The sequence below is a fragment of the Oncorhynchus tshawytscha genome, linkage group LG04 (genome assembly GCF_018296145.1).
Source record: "Oncorhynchus tshawytscha isolate Ot180627B linkage group LG04, Otsh_v2.0, whole genome shotgun sequence".
Classification (NCBI taxonomy): Eukaryota; Metazoa; Chordata; class Actinopteri; order Salmoniformes; family Salmonidae; genus Oncorhynchus; species Oncorhynchus tshawytscha.
Window position 1 is genome coordinate 48,722,147 of NC_056432.1, and position 19,369 is coordinate 48,741,515.

Sequence of the window (19,369 nt, forward strand, 5' to 3'; positions counted from 1 at the left end):
AAGGAAAAGGCCCTTTGTGACGTTTCTACTGTGGTTCGTCATTGTGAGTTGAGAGGGGTGTATCTTGGCTATAAAAGATGACGTATTCTTTTGTAAGCACTCTCAGAATTCATTTATAGACACTGAATTGATCTGAGAGTCAAAGGGCTATGGTGAAGCTCATATTATTAAAAGATTAAGTTTAAAGTATAACTCTGACTTGTGTGTGGTTTGTAAACTCTCCTTTCACTTAGTAATACAGGAAATTACCACGTCACTGTCTTCGCGATGAACTGAGAATCCCTCTGGCTGGACCGATTTCATTCCAGAGCGCCAAGTTTCCGTGAAACAAAGTATGTTACAGGCCCTGATGTCTCTTTGGAAAGAAATCCTTGCCCTGAGCTCGTCAACTTTGTTATCCAAAGACTGAACATTAGCCAGTAATATACTCAGAAGCGGTGAGTGGTGTGCAAATCTAACCAGCAGGCCGCTCCAAGTTCCTCTCCTCCGCCAGCGATGTTTTGGGTCGGCCTCTGGAATGAGTTCAATTGCACTGGGGAGAGTGAACAAAGGATCTGCTTCAGGGAAGTGTATTCCTGGTCGTAATGCTGGTAGTTCTGGTAGGTTACCGCCGCTCTGATATCCAACAGTTCTTCCTGGCTGTATGTAATGACACAACATTTCCTGAGATAATAATGTAAAAAATACATAAAAAACAAAATACAGCTAGTCGCGAGGCCGCCATGTCCATCGGCGCCAGACATGCATGTAATCATGTAAGTCTTGGTGGGGCAAACGAGAAAAAAAATGGGATGCATGCCAGCAAAGCCACTACACAACACTAAACAATAAATTGATTGCACTATAACGGTGACAAACGGGTGCCCACAAACTGTTTGGGCCTGCATAAAGCTGTCCCAACACCTTACCATTGCTACACCTGGCTATCAGTGGAGCCTTGTCTAGAAGCAAAAAAGTTCATTCAGCCTCATTTACTGCCTTTAAAAAACATAGCTGATAAGGCTGACTTGTTTGAACAAATGTCGTTTCTACTGACAATTTGAAATCAAAAAAACTTTTGATTTCACACAAATGTAACATTCTGTCATAAAGAGAGCATTGTACTTAATTATAAAAACACATTTTTCCATTCAAATAAACTCAACCTTCATTTACGTTGTGACATACTTCGGCACAAATGTTTTGGACATGACTGACTTTATGACCAAAACTATCCTATTTACATTTTGTAGTTAATGTTTGATTTCTTTATTCATCAGTATATTTTTTGTTATAACCTTGTCAATCCAAATGCCCAGGTATTTACACGCAGAAACCCAATGAATAGATATGTAGTTCATCAGATTTGTTGTTGAGAATTAGAGAACAACATGTACTTAATGTGGGCAAGACTAAATACAAGTTTTTGTAAGACAACAATGTCAGATTGTAGCTCTATCAAGGCCTGGTCTACATTTGGGGCAATGGCATACAGTGCCTTCAGAAAAGGTTCAGCCTGATTTTAAAATGGATTACATTTGAGTTTGTCACTGACCAACTATGTAGTTGCATGTGATAGAACGTTATTTGTTAGCTTTTCCCATCACATAACCTGACATAGCCCTATGCTAACACCAAAAGCTGGACGTAACAAAGTCTGTATCAGCCAATTACAAATGTTGATGTAGTTTGACGTGATTTAACACTTCATGAGAGCGTCCGTAACAGAAGTCACACGGCACCATCTGCTAATCAAAATTACTAGAACACACAAAAAAGTTTAATTCAGTGTTGCGAGCTAGGCTTCTGTTAATCTTTGCCATTTGCAGCAAGTTCAAATCCCAATTGAGTTTTTTCATTTGAAATGACAATTTAGATTTAAAGTGATAGTGAGTTGCCAAGAAGGGTGCAGCAAAAACCTTGTTAAATATATTCGTTACATATTAATTTATGAGGGGCTTCTTGCAGTCCCTCTTGCAGACCGACATAGAATACTGCTAGACAGAGGTGTAGATCTGCCAGAGCGTATCGGAGCCACGCTTCGCCACTTCTCAGAATGGTGCTTGTTTAATACATTTTAGATCAAAGCTAAATCAATGTCTTACAAGATCACTTAATGATTCATTAGTATTCTACATAGGCATATCATACCAAATATTACAGCATAGTTTAACATTACTTTTAGAGCAAAAAAACACTTAATTTCTGATGTAGGCTACACTCACATGCAGTGGCGATATTAGCATGTAAATCTTGGTGGGGCAAAAAAAAAAATGTAGGATCCATAAAGCTGTCCCAACACCTTACCACTGCTATCAGCGGAGCCTTGTCTGCCAGCGAATATTCATTACATATTCATTTCTAAGGTTTTGGCTGCACCCTTCTTGGCAACTCAATAACTATAATTTACATTTCAAATGAAAAAAATGAAAAAAAATTGGGATTTGAACTTTAAAAATTAAGAGAAGCCTAGCTCGCAACACTGAGCTCTCTCTCCAATTGAACTTTTGTGTGTGTTTTAGTCATTTTGATTAGCAGATGGTGCCGCGTGACTTCTGTTAAGGACGCTCTCATAAAATAAAGTGTTAAATCACGTCTAACTACGTCAACATTTGTAATTGGCTGATACAGACTTTGTTATGTCCAGCTGGTGTTGTTAGCATAGGGCTAAGTATGTCAGGTTATGTGATGGGAAAAGCTAACAAATAGTGTTCTATCACATGCAACTATATAGTTGGTCAGTTACAAAAACTCTAAATGTAATCCATTTTAAAATCAGGCTGAAACCTTTCTGAAGGCACTGTATGCCATTGCCCCAAATGTAGACCAGGCCTTGATAGAGCTACAATCTGACATTGTTGTCTTACAAAAACTTGTACTTAATGTGGGCAGGACTAAATACATGTTGTTCTCTAATTCTCAACAAATCTGATGAACTACATATTTATTCATTGGGTTTCTGCATATAAATACCTAGGCATTTGGATTGACAAGGTTATAACAAAAAAATATATACCGATTAATAAAGAAATCAAACATTAACTACAAAATGTAAATAGGATAATTTGTCATAAAGTCAGTCATGTCCAAAACAATAGTTCCGAAGTATGTCACAATGTAAACGAAGGTTGAGCTTATGTCAATGGGAATATGTGTTTTTATAATTAAGTAGAATGCACTCTTTATGACAGAATGTTACATTTTTACCAAGTTACTCATCTCAAAAGGCACCGAATTGGTGAAACAAACCTTGATGTATTTTGGACATTGTTTTTTTTTATGTTGACTACTTTAAAGACATGCTCCAGAACATTGGCGACTACAAAATATTTTTTAAACCTCCCGCTTTGGGCTGGATATGTCAAAGTGTAGTTCATACATGCATAATCTATAAGCAGAATTATTGTTTTACCTCAATTAGCCAAGAAATCTCTTTTTTTCTGAAAGCTGTGCACCACCATTTTCCCTATATTTTCCCCCACGTAACATTTTCCCACTAGCAATTCAAGTTCTACCAACGAGCTTCAGCCCCTTGCCATTTGAGTGACATCTAGCAAGAGGCACATCATGCACACATAGCAGAGTAAAAGAGAGAGCAATGACGTGGTGCACATGTCACATAGTATGCAATTTTCAGGGACCACTTTTGGCTCCTGAGCACTACATTCAGAGCTACTGGCTAATAAGTAAACAAAACTACCGGAGAATCTCTTTAAACATTTTCTTCTCTATAACGGCTGGACCAATCGGCACCAAATTTAGTAAGTAGCATCTCAAACATAAAAGGCTGTAACGTAACAAAATGTGGAAAATGTCAAGGGGTCTGAATACCTTCTGAATGCACTGTACCTTCATTTAAACAGGGAGTCACCATTGAAACCATGGTCTATTTCACAAGGGAGCCCTGCATATACAATTCATAATAAATTCAAAAATCAGATACAATGTAAAATTAAGATTACAGAACACAAATATTCCAGAAATACAGTGCGACGGTCCCCAATCAATAATTGAAATTGTCCAAGCGGCACAAAAACATCCAATTGTAATGTATTTTGTAGTTGGTTCCAGCAATGATGTGCATTAAAACTAAGAGCGGATTTACCTAGTTGAAGATCTTGAATGTTTTTTCCTGTCCAATAGTGCCCCCATGTGGCCAAACATGACTTTACAAGTTCTCTAGACTGACATCCATCTGAGTCTAACAGTTCGAGATATACAGTGAGCACCATCATTTATTGGACAGTGGCCATTTTTTGTTATTTTGGTTCTGTACTTTAGCACTTTGAGTTTGAAATGATACAATGCCGATGAAGTGCAGACTGTCAGCTTTAATTTGAGGGTATTTTCATACATATCGTATGAACCGTTTAGAAATGACAGCACCTTTTGTACATGGTCCCCCCCATTTTAAGGTACTACAAGTATTTGTTGAACTGGTGTGTGTCGTTAGGCAGGTGTATTCATTTGTGTCGTTAGTGAATGCAGGAGAGCTGTTAATGAATAGTATTGATTCTAGACTTTGCTATTGCCTTTGGAGGTGTTGTTGGGGTGTGACAACATGAGGAAGACAGCTGTGTCAACTCAAATGAAGCTGGCAGTCATAAGGCTCAGAAATGAAAATCAATCCATCAGGAACATTGCAAAAACCCTGGGCATGCCCAAGTCAACAGTTTGGTTCATCATTAACAAGAAAAAAAACTACCGGTGAACTCAATTATGTCAAAAGACCCGGTAGACATACTACCTCAAATCAGCCTGACTAACCGGTGTCTATATGTAGCCTGTCTTTTTACTGACATTTTATTTTTTTACCTACCTATTGTTCACCTAATACCTTATTTGCACTATTGGTTGGAGCCGGTAAGTAAGCATTTCACTGTAAGGTCTACACCTGTTGTATTCAGCGCACGTGACAAATAAACTTTGATTTGATATTGCTTGAGGGGGTGTAGGCCTGGGCCCTTTACCGTCTTGCAAAGTCTTCACCTTGTAGACCTTACCATCTCACAGGAATTTGCATTGGAATTTGCCCTTACAGAAGAAGAATTAATGCCAACAAATAGAATAGGGTTTCTCGCAGCTTCGCTGCTTGAACCCCTAATAGAAAAGGCTGTTGGGAAAGAGGATAGATAAGAGATTGGATATAAATAAAGGAATAGATACCTGTAGGGTGTAGGGACACAATGCAGACACCAGGAAGTGCTGTTCTCCCCCAGTAGACTGTCCCTATTGGCTGTCTCATATGCCACTCCCACCCGGTATGCAGAACTTCTGGTCACATTGGTCTCCCAGTAGTGATGCCCCCTCATGGGTAACAACTCACCCAGGACAGATGGACATCTAGGGGTAAAAAAAAAAACACACACACACTTAGCATCTCATTTATCCAGAGACCTGGCAAAATGTCAGCCAAGTAAAAGCATAAACTTTGCATTACAGAGCAGCACACACATCACACAGACAGAAGATACCTGAGCAATACAAAACTCACTCGTTAACCACATCCCCTCTCTCTGTGTATGTGTCCTGGGGGTAGTACAGGGTGGTCTGGTCCTCAGACAGTTTCAGGACAGGGTGAGCCGAAGCCTTCAACAGGTGGAACCTAGTTCCTGGATACAGTGTACAGAGGTCAGTTTTAATTTTTTTAAATTTTACCTTTATTTAACTAGGCAAGTCAGTTAAGAACAAATTCTTAATTTCAATGACGGCCTAGGAACAGTGTGTTAACTGCCAGTTCAGGGGCAGAACGACAGATTTGTACCTTGTCAGCTCGGGGGTTTGAACTTGCAACCTTCCGGTTACTAGTCCAACGCTCTAACCACTAGGCTACCCTGCCACCACAGTGTGTGTGGGTGTGTGTATGTTAGTGTATGTGCGCGCGGGTCTCGCTCTCACCCCTGGTAGATATGAGAGCAGCTTCGCTCTGTTCGCTGGCTCCAGCCTTGTTGACAGCTTTGATGTAGAACAGGTAGTTCTCATTGGGATGCAGTATTATCCTCTGTTGTCTGCCCTGGATACCTGAGATAGACCTACACACATCCATGCACCCACCACACACACACGAGGGATAATCCATTGCTTGACATCTTTGAATGACGACATGATAGCAGTTTGTAAATGGAAACGAAGGTTACGTATGCAACCACGTTAATGTGAGCTATATGGATCACTCCAATATATTGGTATCATTGCGCGGAGGAAGGATACATCCGAGGTGAGGATTAACAGACTTACTCCAGTGTACACCTGTGTCACGGCTGGGGTCTGCCCCAATATACAGACCCCATGGCCGCGACACGTTCTACATCATTTGAGGTGCCTCTAGCACCGTAGAGGTTTGGAGTGATCCATATAGCTCAAATAATCATGGTTACATAACTAACCTTCGTAATGTATCACTATATTGGATCACTCTAATATATTGGTATACCCGTACCAGATTAGTCAGTGCTAGAGGGACCTGGCCAGCCAGCGGCAAAGCTCCAGCGCGGGACCGAGACCCAGGGGCCATCAATGTGGAAGGGGAAGCAACGCCCAGGACCACTGAACCAACTGCAGAGGGAGGTGCCATATTTACCGGATAGTACCTAGCAAAGGTGCAAGAAGAAGCCCAGCTGGCCGCAGCACAGATATTAGCGCCCAGGACGCAGCCACACCTCATGCTGAATGTGCCACCTCTGTAGTTCTCACTGACCTTGTCCGCTCCACATAGGCAGCCAGTGCCCTCACAGGGCACAACATGCCGCAGGGAGGCCCAGACTCCCCCACCACTGCTGGGGGGAGGTCATAAGCAGACAGGATAAAAAGGGATGTTCACATGTCTGCCTGACAGAACCTTCGAGAGGAATAAAGGGTTGGGGCGGAGTCCCTCAGTCCACTCTGATGGTTGATGTAAGCCACCACTGTGTTGTTGGCTGTTCTCACCAGGACATGTCTTCAGATGTGGAAGGAAAGACTACAGGGCAAGCAATACAGCTCGGAGCTGTAGTGTATTGATGTGCCTGCCACTCTAAGTGGGTAGCCAACAGCCGCTGGCCGACCTGGCCTTGGTCAGGTCCCAGGGGAATAAACAACAAGGCTGCCGACAGAACCTTGGGGAGGGATGAAGGGTTGGGGCGGAGAGATACACTCCTCTCCCCAGGGTCCATCCAGTAGCACTCAGAACTCACCAAAAGAGCATGGAGCTCACCCAGCCTCTTCATGGAAGTTATCGCGATCAAGAAAACCACCTTCACAGAGAGGTGTTTCAGGGAGGCAGGCTTCAACAGTTCGAAAGGCCAAAGCTGCCAAGACCACATCCAGATCCCAGCTCGCCATTGAGCGGGTCATAGCTGGACACAGGCAACAACAACAAAAAAACTTCATAAACCTAGAGACCAAGTGATGGTGTCCCTCTGGCCTGTCCATCCACCCCGCATGGCAGGAAGATATAGCGGCCAAATACCCTCTCAGTGTAGAGGCTGCCAAGCCCTCATCCAAGCAAGACTGCAGGTATTGGAGGACATACTGCACCCCGCATGACTCAGGCACAACCTCAATACCAGTGCACCAAGAGCAGAACAATCGCCAGCGCAACTGGTATGCCGCGGTTGTAACCAGCGCCCTTGTGCTCTGCATGGTGTTCATTACACCCTCCTGTAGTCCTAACATGCACCATTGGTGCCGTTCAGTGGCCAAGCCACAGACTGAGGTGGTGCAGCCTCGGATGCCAAAGAGTTCCCCCGACCTGAGACAGCAGATCCGGTCTCAGGGGAAGTTGCTAAGGTGTCCCAGACAACAGTAACACGATAAGGCTGAACCAGGGTCGTCTGGGCCAGTATGGGGCCACCAGAAGCAGACAATGCTCTGCTATCCTGGTCCTGTCCAGCATAGCTTGGATCAGGGGAGAATGCCCAATCGTGAGCCAGAGTATCCAAGCCAAGAGGCCCTGGTGGCTCCGACATAGAGTACAACAGGTGGCAGTGTGCATTGTCCAGAAAGGCAAACAGGTTCACCTGCACCCTACCGAACTCGTCCCACAGGTGCTGCACCACCTGGGGATGTAGGCTCCAGTCCCAAGTTAGCTGGCCCTCCTTTGAGATCATATCCGCTGCCACATTTAGGATGTCAGGTACATGCGCTGCGCGTAGAGATGCTAGACGTCCCTGAGCCCAGAGAAGGAGGTCCTGTTCCATAATATGGAGGCGCTGGGACCTCAGTCCACTCTGATGGTTGATATAAGCCACCACTGTGGTGTTTGTTCTCACCAGGACATGTCTTCAGATATGGAAGGAAAGACTACAGGGCCAGCAATACAGCTGTTGTGTATTGATGTGCCTGCCACTCTAAGGGGGTAGTCAACAGCCGCTGGCCAACCTGGCCTTGGTCAGGTCCCAGGGGAATAAACAACAAGGCTGCTGTCAGCAAGCCCAACAGGCGTTGGCCGGTTAGGGCAGATAGCAACCACCCCTGTCGAAAGGGGTCCAAGCAAAATAAGATAGCCTGAACCCTTCTGGTGGGCAGGCATGCTCTCATGAGAACTGAGTCCAGTTCCATGACAATGAAGGCCACTCTCTGGGTGGACATCAGATGATTCTTCTTGTCATGTATAATAGTGCAAATCCCACAAATGTGGGTCAGGAGCCTGCCACTGACAGTACCTGGGTCCTGTTCGGGGCACAAATCAGCCAATCATCCAGGTAATTGAGGCTCAACAGTCCTCGGGACGTGAGAGGTGTCAGGACAGCATCCATGCACTTTGCGAAAGTGCGGGGTGCCAAGGAGAGGCCAAAGGGAAGAACCATGAATTCGTAAGCCCTCCCTTCGAAAGCGAATCGGAGGTACTGCCAATGACCTGGGTGAACAGGAACATGGAAGTACGCATCCATCAGGTCCGGCGTCACAAACCACTGGTCCCTGGACACGGCCTGCAACACGTGGGCTGGGGACAGCATATGGAACCTCAGTACCATCAAGTACCCATTGAGGTTGCAGAGGTCCAGAATCGGTCAAAACCCTCCGTCTCTTTTTGGGAACACAAAATAGGTAGAGTAGAAACCACCTAGCGGTTCTCAAACCTGCGGATGACACCCTTGTCCAGGAGTGAGGAAATCTCTAGCAGCAGGGTTTTCTTCAGGGGGTCGCCCACCGTGGTCCCTGAAAGATGGAGAACTGCACCAGAATTGGAGTCGGTACCCCTCAAGCACTGAAGACAACACCCAACACCCACCTCCCACTTTGCACTTTGAGACCGGGAGAAGCGGCCGGGGAAGGGAGTGTCAGGGGACCTACCAAGGCCCGCCTCTACTCTGGCGCCCAAAGCGCATGGGTCCCCCAGGCATGTCCCTATGGCGGTGACGGTTGACACCATCACACCTGTCACAAAGGGAAGCTCAGCCAAGCCAACAAGGCCATGGAACTGTTTAGCCATAATGACCATCATTATATTTGGAGGAAAAAGGAGGAGGCTTGCAACCTGAAGTACACCATCCCAACCGTGAAGCACGGGGGTGGAAGCATCATGTTGTGGGGGTGCTTTGCTGCAGAAGGGACTGGTGCACTTCACAAAATAGATGGCATCATGAGGAAAGACAATTATGTGGATATATTGAAGCAACATCGCAAGACATCAGTCAGGAAGTTAAAGCTTAGTCGCAAATGGTTCTTCCACATGGACAATGACCCAAAGCATACTTCCAAAGTTGTGGCAAAATGGCTTAAGGACAACAAATTCAAGGTATTGGAGTGGCCATCACAAAGCCCTGACCTCAACCCCATAGAAAATATGTGGGCAGCACTGAAAAAGTGTGTGAGAGCAAGGAGGCCTACAAACCTGTCTCAGTTACACCAGCTCGGTCAGGAGGAATGGGCCAAAATTCACCCAACTTATTGTGGGAAGCTTGTGGAAGGCTACCCGAAATGTTTGACCCAAGATAAACACTTTAAAGGCAATGCTACCAAATACTAATTGAGTTTATGTAAACTTCTGACCCACTCAGAATGTGATGAAAGGAATAAAAGCTGAAATCAAATCATTCTTTCTACTATTATTCTGACATTTCACATTCTTAAAATAAAGTGGTGATCCTAACTGACTTAAGACAGGGCATTTTTAATTGGATTAAATGTCAGGAATTGTGAAAAACTAAGTTTAAATGTAGTTGGGTAAGGTGTATGTAAACTTTCGACTTCAACTGTATATGTGGCTCTCAAGTCCACATCAAATACTCTGGGGGGGTCGTCGCGGGTTCCGCCCTGGCAGTGGCCCAGCTCTCCTGCATGGCCTTGCGGAACTCAGCAGAGATTCGGACAGATGGAGAGTCCTCACTGTCCACCAGTTGATGTCCAGTGCAGTGGCTACCCAAGTGTAGGCCGCTCATACCTTCGAGCCGCTCGGGGCGATGAAGCCCCGCTGGCGGCTTCAGATGGCCCGTCAGCCTGGTAGCTCCACTCACATGGTGAACAGTTCCAGCATCGTCTCCCAGGAACAGCCTATCACTGGCCAACAGGGAACAGTTGTCGTTTCCATCGAAGCTATCAACCTCCTGACGCAGGGCATGCGCCCTCCGTTCATGGTGGTCCCAGCGGTCCATACAGGACTGGCGGTTGCTCTGGCCACATTTCCTTGGAGGGGTACTGGGCCCAGTAGAGGGATTAACAGCTCGCTGCTGCACCAATCCTGAGGGAGGGAGCTCGTCCCCAGCCTGAGCCCCAACCTGGCTGACCCACTTGCGCATGGCATCCAACCGCGCCAGGTGCAGGCGTTCTAAGAACACCACACAAAACAGGCATCCAGTATGGTTGAAACCCAAGCAGTGCATACACGAGGTATGCGGATCCCCAGGGGGATGCCACCATCACCCCAGTCACAAAGGGAAGCCATAAGCTCAGCCAAGCCAACTAGGCTATGGAGCAGGGGTCTGATGCCCTGGGAGAGCTATGTCGTGACCCGCTCGGAGGAATAGGAACCCGGTGGGGGATAAATTACCCAGTACCTCTGCAAACACAGGGGTAGACCCCTGTGGGAAAAAGTCAGACAAAAAAAAAACAGCAACCAGGTAATTGATAAGATTTATGTGTGTTTTTGTTTTACGCCAACTACGATTTCACCTAGCAGGATTCATATCCAAGTAGAAAACAAAAAACAGCACCATATGATGGAGTAACTCCATTAAGGAACTCCAAATTTAATGTCTCAACGTAGTGCCAGCCCACCACCATAATCTTACATTCCGCAGTAGAAAGAACAAGAAACAAGCGTCTGCATTGCCAAGGGCTAAAATAGAAGAAGTCACTTCTATTTGTAATGCAGATCGCACTGCAAGTCCTGCCTCTCCCATCTCCTCATTGGTTTGTAGAAGCAGGTACACACGTGCCATCTCCTCATTGGTTATACCCACATGGGTGACTGAAAGACTAACGAGGTCAGTGGCAGTAACACACCTAATTTATGAAAATTGCCAACCACAATATAAAGTCAAAAGAAAAAGCCTGGAAGGAGGAGAGAGATTTGGTTAACCGTTTTATGTGTGGATTAATTGTCGGAGTGCATTTCAAGTAAAACAACGCAATGTTTGTATCCCAGGACAAATGAGCTAGCAACAGCAAGCTATCTAAAAAGGACAAATTAGTTAGCAAGTGCAAGCTAGCTAGCTAAACTGCCATACATGTTTAATGATTTTCAACCTGTCTCCAAGTTAATGTAATTTCGTTCAGAGTTGGTTTTGATATTTTAACCTGCGTGTCGTGATCGGGTTGGTGTGGGGGGACAAAATACATATATGCACGATGGAGCACGAGCGCAGCCGGTTTGAGTTCCGTGTAACGCTAACGAAACACAAGCACGACAAACCATGGGTGGAGGATTGGACCACCCAAGAAGAGGGGCTGGCCATGTGGCCATGGTGCAAACAACCATTGAGTATACTTCCACGCAAGATATTACACTTACCAGTGACTTACCAAGGGCACTTCAGAAAGTTTGTACCTCAAGCCATACGGACATCCGCCGAGAAAATTAAACAGAACGTGTCGCGGTCATGGGGTCTATATATAGGGGAGGAACCCAGCCGTGATACAAGGTGTACACGGGAGTAAATCTTTAAATCCTCACCTCGGATGTGTCCCTCCTCTGCGGAGCAATACCAATATATTGGAGTGATCCAATATAGTGAAACATAACTGTCATTTAAAGAAGAGCTGTCGCAAAAACAAACAAAAAATCCGGCATCTATTTTACTCACCCGAGCAGAGCTGGTTAGACTATTTTCATTGTTATCAAGAAGGTTAGTAACTGTTACTGTTAATAGCAAGAATTTACACCCAACAATTATTACTGAAACCTGTCTTAACAACCAGGTGTAGGTCGTTCGTAAATGTATAAGTTATTCTGCACTCTGGGACTCTCAAACCAGAGTGTTCTATTATCGGATTAGATTGCCGAAGTGAATTTACCCTTGGTAACTTGGAAACACCCACATCAAACCACGCCTCCAAGACACAAATCTCGTTTTCAGTGGCATTTTTTTGTGTATGCTTGAAGTGATGGAGGATATTAGAGTAGTACGTTGTGTGTGTGAGTGGGGGGGGGGTTGCATGCCATGTGTGTGCCTGTGTGAGACCCACCTAAGCCCTTCTCCCTCAAGGGCGTACTGTCTGCAGTACTCCAGGGTGTAACACTGCATGGGTGTTTGGTTGTCCACATTCCAACGTAACGTGGCCGAGTCCCACAGTATTGTACACCGCCCCGTATCAATCACTGGCACCGATGGGGCTGTCAACCAATTAATCAATAAATCACAAGAGAACCATGCATTGGTCCATATGACCACAGTATGACATCAGAATACATTTCTGCTTTACCGACGAGACTCACCCGTTCTGAAGGGTAGTCTCTCACTGGGCAGAGAGCAGCCGGTATAGTTGACAGCCATCACCCACACTTTATACACCTTGTCAGGCTCCAGCTCCTCTAGAACACAGTAACTCTCCTTCACTGTCACACGGTACTCATCCGACACCGCTGGGCAGAGAACACAAAGAGCTGTTAGGCTGCGTTTAGACAGGCACATTCTGATGTTTCTGGTCTTTTGACCAATCACATCAGATCTTTTCACATTAGATATTTTTCAGACCTAAAAAAAAATACATATTTGTGAAATAAACATACAAATCGGGCTGCCTGTCTAAATGCAGCCTGTGCGTGTGTATGCTTCCTCCTTGTGGGTCCTGTCTAAATGCAGCCTGCGAGTGCGTAGGCTACCTCGTTGTGGGTTATGTCTCTTAGAAAGCCTGTTTGTGTGTGTATGCTACCTCCTTGAGGGTCCTGATTTTATGCAGCCTGTGTGTGTAGGTTACATTCTTGTGGGTCCTGTCTAAATACAGCCAGTGTGTGTGTAGGCTACCTCCTTGTGGGCCCTTTCTAAATGGAGCATATGTGTGTAAGCTACCTCTTTGTGGGTCCTGTCTTAATGCAGCCAGTGTGTGTGTGTGTAGGCTACCTCCTTGTGGGTCCTGTATAAATGCAGCCTGTGTGTGTGTAGGCTACCTCCTTGTGGGTAATGTCTAAATACAGTCTGTGTGTGTGCCGGCTACCTCCTTATAGATCTTGTCTAAATGCAGCCTGTGTGTGTGTGTGTGTGTGTGTGTGTGTGTGTAGGCTACCTCCTTGTAGATCTTGTCTAAATGCAGCATGTGTGTGTGTAGGCTACCTCCATGTGGGTCAATTCTAAATGCAGCCTGTGTGTAGGCTCTTTCCTTGTGGGTCCTGTCTAAATTCAGCCTATATGTGTGTGTAGACTACCTGCTTGTGGGTCCTGGCTACCTCCTTGTGGATCCTTTCTAAATGCAGCCTGTGTGTGTGTGTGTGTGTGTGTGTGTGTGTAGGCTACCTCATTATGGGTCCTGCCTAAATTCAGCCTATATGTGTGTGTAGACTACCTGATTGTGGGTCCTGGCTACCTCCTTGTGGATCCTTTCTAAATGCAGCCTGTGTGTGTGTGTGTGTGTGTGTGTGTGTGTGTGTGTGTGTGTGTGTGTGTGTGTGTGTGTGTGTGTGTGTGTGTGTGTAGGCTACCTCATTATGGGTCCTGCCTAAATTCAGCCTATATGTGTGTGTAGTCTACCTGCTTGTGGGTCCTGGCTACCTCCTTGTGGGTCCTGTCTTAATGCAGCATGTGTGTGTGGAGGCTACCTCCTTGTGGGTCCTGGCTACCTCCTTGTGGTTCCTGTCTAAATGCTGTGTGTGTGTGTGTGTGTGTGTGTGTGTAGGCTACCTCCTTGTGAGTCCTGTCGAAATGCGGCTTGTATGTGTTTGTATGCTACTTCCTTGTTGGTCCTGTCTAAATGCAGCCTGTGTGTGTGTGTGTAGGCTACCTCCTTGTGGGTCCTGTCTAAATGCAGCCTGTGTGTAGGCTACCTCCTTGTGGGTCTTCCATACAGTAGACCTGGAAGCAGTCTATGATGTCTCCAGGGTTGACCCTCCAATAAACAGTCACACTGGTGCTGCTGGCTGAAGCACACTCCTGAGGCTGCAGAGACGGCTTCTGAGGAACTGAGACACACAGAGAGACACACAGGGAGAGGGGGCAAATAGATAAGAGTTAAAGAGAAAGAGAGAGTGTTTGTTTCTGTTCTATAGAGACCCACCTGGGATTCCCTTGCGTCGTGTGTGTGTATTTGCTGCATTGCCCTTGGCGTAGTCTTCAAACACTAGTAGTCCCCGAGGACCCAGCTCCAGAGACATGGCTGACTGTAGTGCTTCTGTTAACCTTGGAGAGGCAAACAACAGTTATGAGAGTTTTTGTGTGTATGTGGCAACGGTCATCGAAACAATTCTAATAAATGCAACAGTTGGACAGTGGATGAAGATACTCAAAACTTTTAGCATTTTTATATTCCGTTAGATATTGACTGAATTATAGCACATAAAACGTTTTACTGGGACAGGGATTTTGGTGGGAATTCATGTATTAAATTTTGCAAATGTCACCTTTTTTTATTAGAATGAACTCATACAGTATATACATTTTTCTTATTGTACTTATTGTATCAGGTATTTATTACATTTTTTGTGTTAAAATAAAGAAAATGTTCCTCATTTGCATAAATCCACCGGGTATACATGTATGAATAAATTAACATAACGGGGTGTAACAGGACTGCAACCACTAAACACTTACTCTGTCTACCCTACCTACCTGCACTCACCTGCACTGTCTAGACTACCTCATGAATTACTGTTGGTGTCAAAGTCTATTGTAAAATAAAATAAAATGTTATTGGTCACATACACATGGTTAGCAGATGTTAATGTGAGTGCAGCAAAATGCATGTGCTTCTAGTTCCGACAGTGCAGTAACAAGTGTGTCAATAGCAGGATACCCTCAGATAATAGCAGGATACCCTCAGACACTCAGTATACCAAACATTAGGAACACCTTCCTAATATAGAGCTGCAATCCCCCTCCCTTTGCCTTCAGAACAGCCTCAATTCGTCAGGGCAAGGACTCTACAAGGTGTCGAAAGCATTCCACAGGGAGGCTCGCCCATGTTGACTCCAATGCTTCCCACAGTTGTGTTAAGTTGGCTGGATATCCTTTGGTTGGTGGACCATTCTTGATACACACATGAAACTGTTGAGCGTGAAAAACCCAGCAGCGTTGCAGTTCTTGACACAAACCGGTGCGCCTGGCACCTACTACCATACCCTGTTCAAAGGCACTTAAATATTTTGTATTACCCATTCACCCTCTTAATGGCACACATATACAATCTATGTCTCAATTGTCAAGGCTTAAAAATCCTTCTTAAACCTCATACCCTTCATTTACACTGATTGAAGTGGATTTAACAAGTGACATCAATAAGGGATCATAGCTTTCACCTGGTCAGTCAGTCTATGTATGAGTTCTTAATGTTTTGTATACTCAGTGTATATTACACCTATCTAAACATACATGTTTGAGAGATCAGACATATCACTATAATCCCAGTGTTCATTTCTTTCATTTCAGCGTATCTAATTTGTAAAAATGTCAACTGTATTAACACCCATCAAAATAAAGTTGTCTTTCGTCTCTGTCTTGTTATGTAAGTGTCGAGACGGTGTGTAAAATCCCCAACGAAGCTTTTGCATTTTTATAGATTCTACGGAAAGACAATGTATTACATTGAGCACATTTCAGCCATTACCGGGGTGTTTGACAGGTCATTACAAACATTTCCTCTGTCGTAAAATTAACGGGAAAATAAGACGGGCACAAGTGAGAGTTTGAAAGAGTCACAGGAGTCAAATGAAAGAAATCAATCCAGAGAGATTTAAGTGACAAGTGGATTTTGCACCCCTCAAACACAGGAAATAGATTGCTGCCAAAGACCTCAGGTGGGCAGGGCATGCACATTGCTAGTGTGTGTGAGACCCATTGCCAGAGACATACAGGTAACTGCCAAAATAAAGGAAACACCAACATAAAGTAATCTTAATAGGGCATTGAACAGCTTCAATGCATCTTGGCATAGATTCTACAAGTGTCTGGAACTCTATTGGAGGGATGCGACACCATTTTGTTGATGGTGGTGGAAAACGCTGTCTCAGGCGACACTCCAGAATCTCCCATAAGTGTTCAATTGGGTTGAGATTTGATGACTGAGACACACGCACACACACACACACACACACACACGCCCTTTAAACCCTGTATACTCCTTTGCGACCTCTGTTTCAAAGTCACTGAGATCTCTTCTTGTAGTCATGGTAGCCAAAATGATGTGTAAACTGGGCATTTTTATACATCACCCTAAGCATGATGGGATGTTAATTACTTGATTAACTCCAGAACCACACCTGTGTGGAAGCACCTGCTGTCAATATACAGTGGGTCAAAAAAAGTATTTAGTCAGCCACCAATTGTGCAAGTTCTCCTACTTAAAAAGATGAGATGCCTGTAATTTTCATCATAGGTACACTTCAACTATGACAGACAAAATTAGAAAAAAAATCCAGAAAATCACATTGTAGGATTTTTAATGAATTTATTTGCAAATTATGGTGGAAAATAAGTATTTGGTCAAGAACAAAAGTTTATCTCAATACTTTGTTATATACCCTTTGTTGGCAATGACAGAGGTCAAACGTTTTCTGTAAGTCTTCACAAGGTTTTCACACACTGTTGCTGGTATTTTGGCCCATTCCTCCATGCAGATCTCCTCTAGAGCAGTGATGTTTTGGGGCTGTTGCTGGGCAACACAGACTTTCAACTCCCTCCAAAGATTTTCTATTGGGTTGAGATCTGGAGACTGGCCAGGTCACTCCAGGACCTTGAAATGCTTCTTACGAAGCCACTCCTTCGTTGCCCGGGCGGTGTGTTTGGGATCATTGTCATGCTGAAAGACCCAGCCACGTTTCATCTTCAATGCTCTTGCTGATGGAAGGAGGTTTTCACTCAAAATCTCACGATACATGGCCCCATTCAATCTTTCCTTTACACGGATCAGTCGTCCTGGTCCCTTTGCAGAAAAACAGCCCCAAAGCATGATGTTTCCACCCCCATGCTTCACATTCTTTGTCCTCCAAACACGACAAGTTGAGTTTTTACCAAAAAGTTATATTTTGGTTTCATCTGACCATATGACATTCTCCCAATCTTCTTCTGGATCATCCAAATGCTCTCTAGCAAACTTCAGATGGGCCTGGACATGTATTGCCTTAAGCAGGGGGACACGTCTGGCACTGCAGGACTTGAGTCCCTGGGGGCGTAGTGTGTTACTGATGGTAGGCTTTGTTATTTTGGTCCCAGCTCTCTGCAGGTCTGTGGTTCTGCGCTTTTTGCTCACCATTCTTGTGATCATTTTGACCCCACGGGGTGAGATCTTGCGTGGAGCCCCAGATCGAGGGAGATTATCAGTGGTCTTGTATGTCTTCCATTTCCTAATAATTGTTCCCACAGTTGATTTCTTCAAACCAAGCTGCTTATTTCAGATTCAGTCTTCCCAGCCTGGTGCAGGTCTACAATTTTGTTTCTGGTGTCCTTTGACAGCTCTTTGGTCTTGGCCATAGTGGAGTTTGGAGTGTGACTGTTTGATGTTGTGAACAGGTGTCTTTTATACTGATAACAAGTTCAAACAGGTGCCATTAGTACAGGTAACGAGTGGAGGACAGAGGAGCCTCTTAAAGAAGAAGTTACAGGTCTGTGAGAGCCAGAAATCTTGCTTGTTTGTAGGTGACCAAATACTTATTTTCCACCATAATTTGCAAATAAATTCATTAAAAATCCTACAATGTGATTTTCTGGATTTTTTCCCCTCATTTTGTCTGTCATAGTTGAAGTGTACCTCTGATGAAAATTACAGGCCTCTCTCATATTTTTAAGTGGGAGAACTTGCACAATTGGTGGCTGACTAAATACTTTTTTGTCCCACTGTACTTTGTATCCCTTATTTACTCAAGTGTTTTGTTTATTTTCACGGTTACCTGTACCTGCCTGCAGCACTTAATGTTAGCTTAGAAACAAAACCTCACAGTCACATGCCATCAACAGAACCAGCTGCTTGGAATGTTAAATCAATCAACATGATCACCAGGGTTGGGCTCAATTCCGTTTCAAATCCAGTCAATTCAGAATGTAAACCAAATTCCAATTCCACATTTTCCTCATTGAAAATAATTGAAGAGTATTGTAATTTCAGTATACTTCCTGAATTTAAATGGAATTGACCCCAACCCTGGTGGTCATTACACTCTGAATATGATCAACCCCACCAGTCAACAAAATGACGACACACACCTAAACAATAATTTTGTCCTTTGCTCAGTATAATCATGCTAGTATAGCTTACATCCAATATTGTGAGTACAGCTGACACAGTGCAGTTACCTCATATAGATGTCTTTGGATGTCTGTGGATAAGAGGTTTCATTAGGTACATACAATAATAACCTACAATAATAACCACAAGGTTTTCATCCAACTGCTTCCACCAATTCAACCTAGTTCTCAATGGGCCTGAAACTTCAAGCCCGGTCCAACCCAAGCCCGATGAGCAGACATCACAAAAATGTAATGAGCCCGAACTCGAAAAAAGCCTGATTTCTAGAAAACAGCCCAACCTTTTCCTAGACCATGTTGTTATTTTGCGAAAGTTAACCAGTAGGCTATTAATTTACACTGGTGTTGACAACAACACGGCAGAGACGGCAACACGCGGAGTGAGGAGGTGAGAGGGAAAAGCCCTTGCCTTGTCTAAGTAAAGTGAGGAGAGGGAGAAAACCCAACTTGAATATAATCAACAACTGTTATATGTGGACTCGAAGTGTGTAAAACATCCATATATACAGTATCTATGTAAATTAGACAGATTCTACTTCTGTTGCCTGTTTTTAAGTGTTTGTTTGATTCCGTGAGCTCCAATG

The 19,369-nt window shown here is 44.4% G+C and overlaps 1 protein-coding gene across 1 annotated transcript in view; it reads right to left on the reverse strand.

The window, feature by feature from the left end:
- cmya5 (cardiomyopathy associated 5) overlaps positions 1 to 19,369 on the reverse strand; it is a 63,711-nt gene that overhangs the window by 7,464 nt on the left and 36,878 nt on the right. Inside the window, exons 6-13 of the mRNA XM_042320177.1 lie at positions 18,834 to 18,856; positions 14,608 to 14,729; positions 14,378 to 14,512; positions 12,836 to 12,982; positions 12,586 to 12,733; positions 5,878 to 6,011; positions 5,474 to 5,591; positions 5,146 to 5,322 (exon numbers count right to left, since the gene is read on the reverse strand). Coding sequence (XP_042176111.1) covers positions 5,146 to 5,322; positions 5,474 to 5,591; positions 5,878 to 6,011; positions 12,586 to 12,733; positions 12,836 to 12,982; positions 14,378 to 14,512; positions 14,608 to 14,729; positions 18,834 to 18,856 — 1,004 coding nt within the window. The remainder of the gene's footprint in view (positions 1 to 5,145; positions 5,323 to 5,473; positions 5,592 to 5,877; positions 6,012 to 12,585; positions 12,734 to 12,835; positions 12,983 to 14,377; positions 14,513 to 14,607; positions 14,730 to 18,833; positions 18,857 to 19,369) is intronic.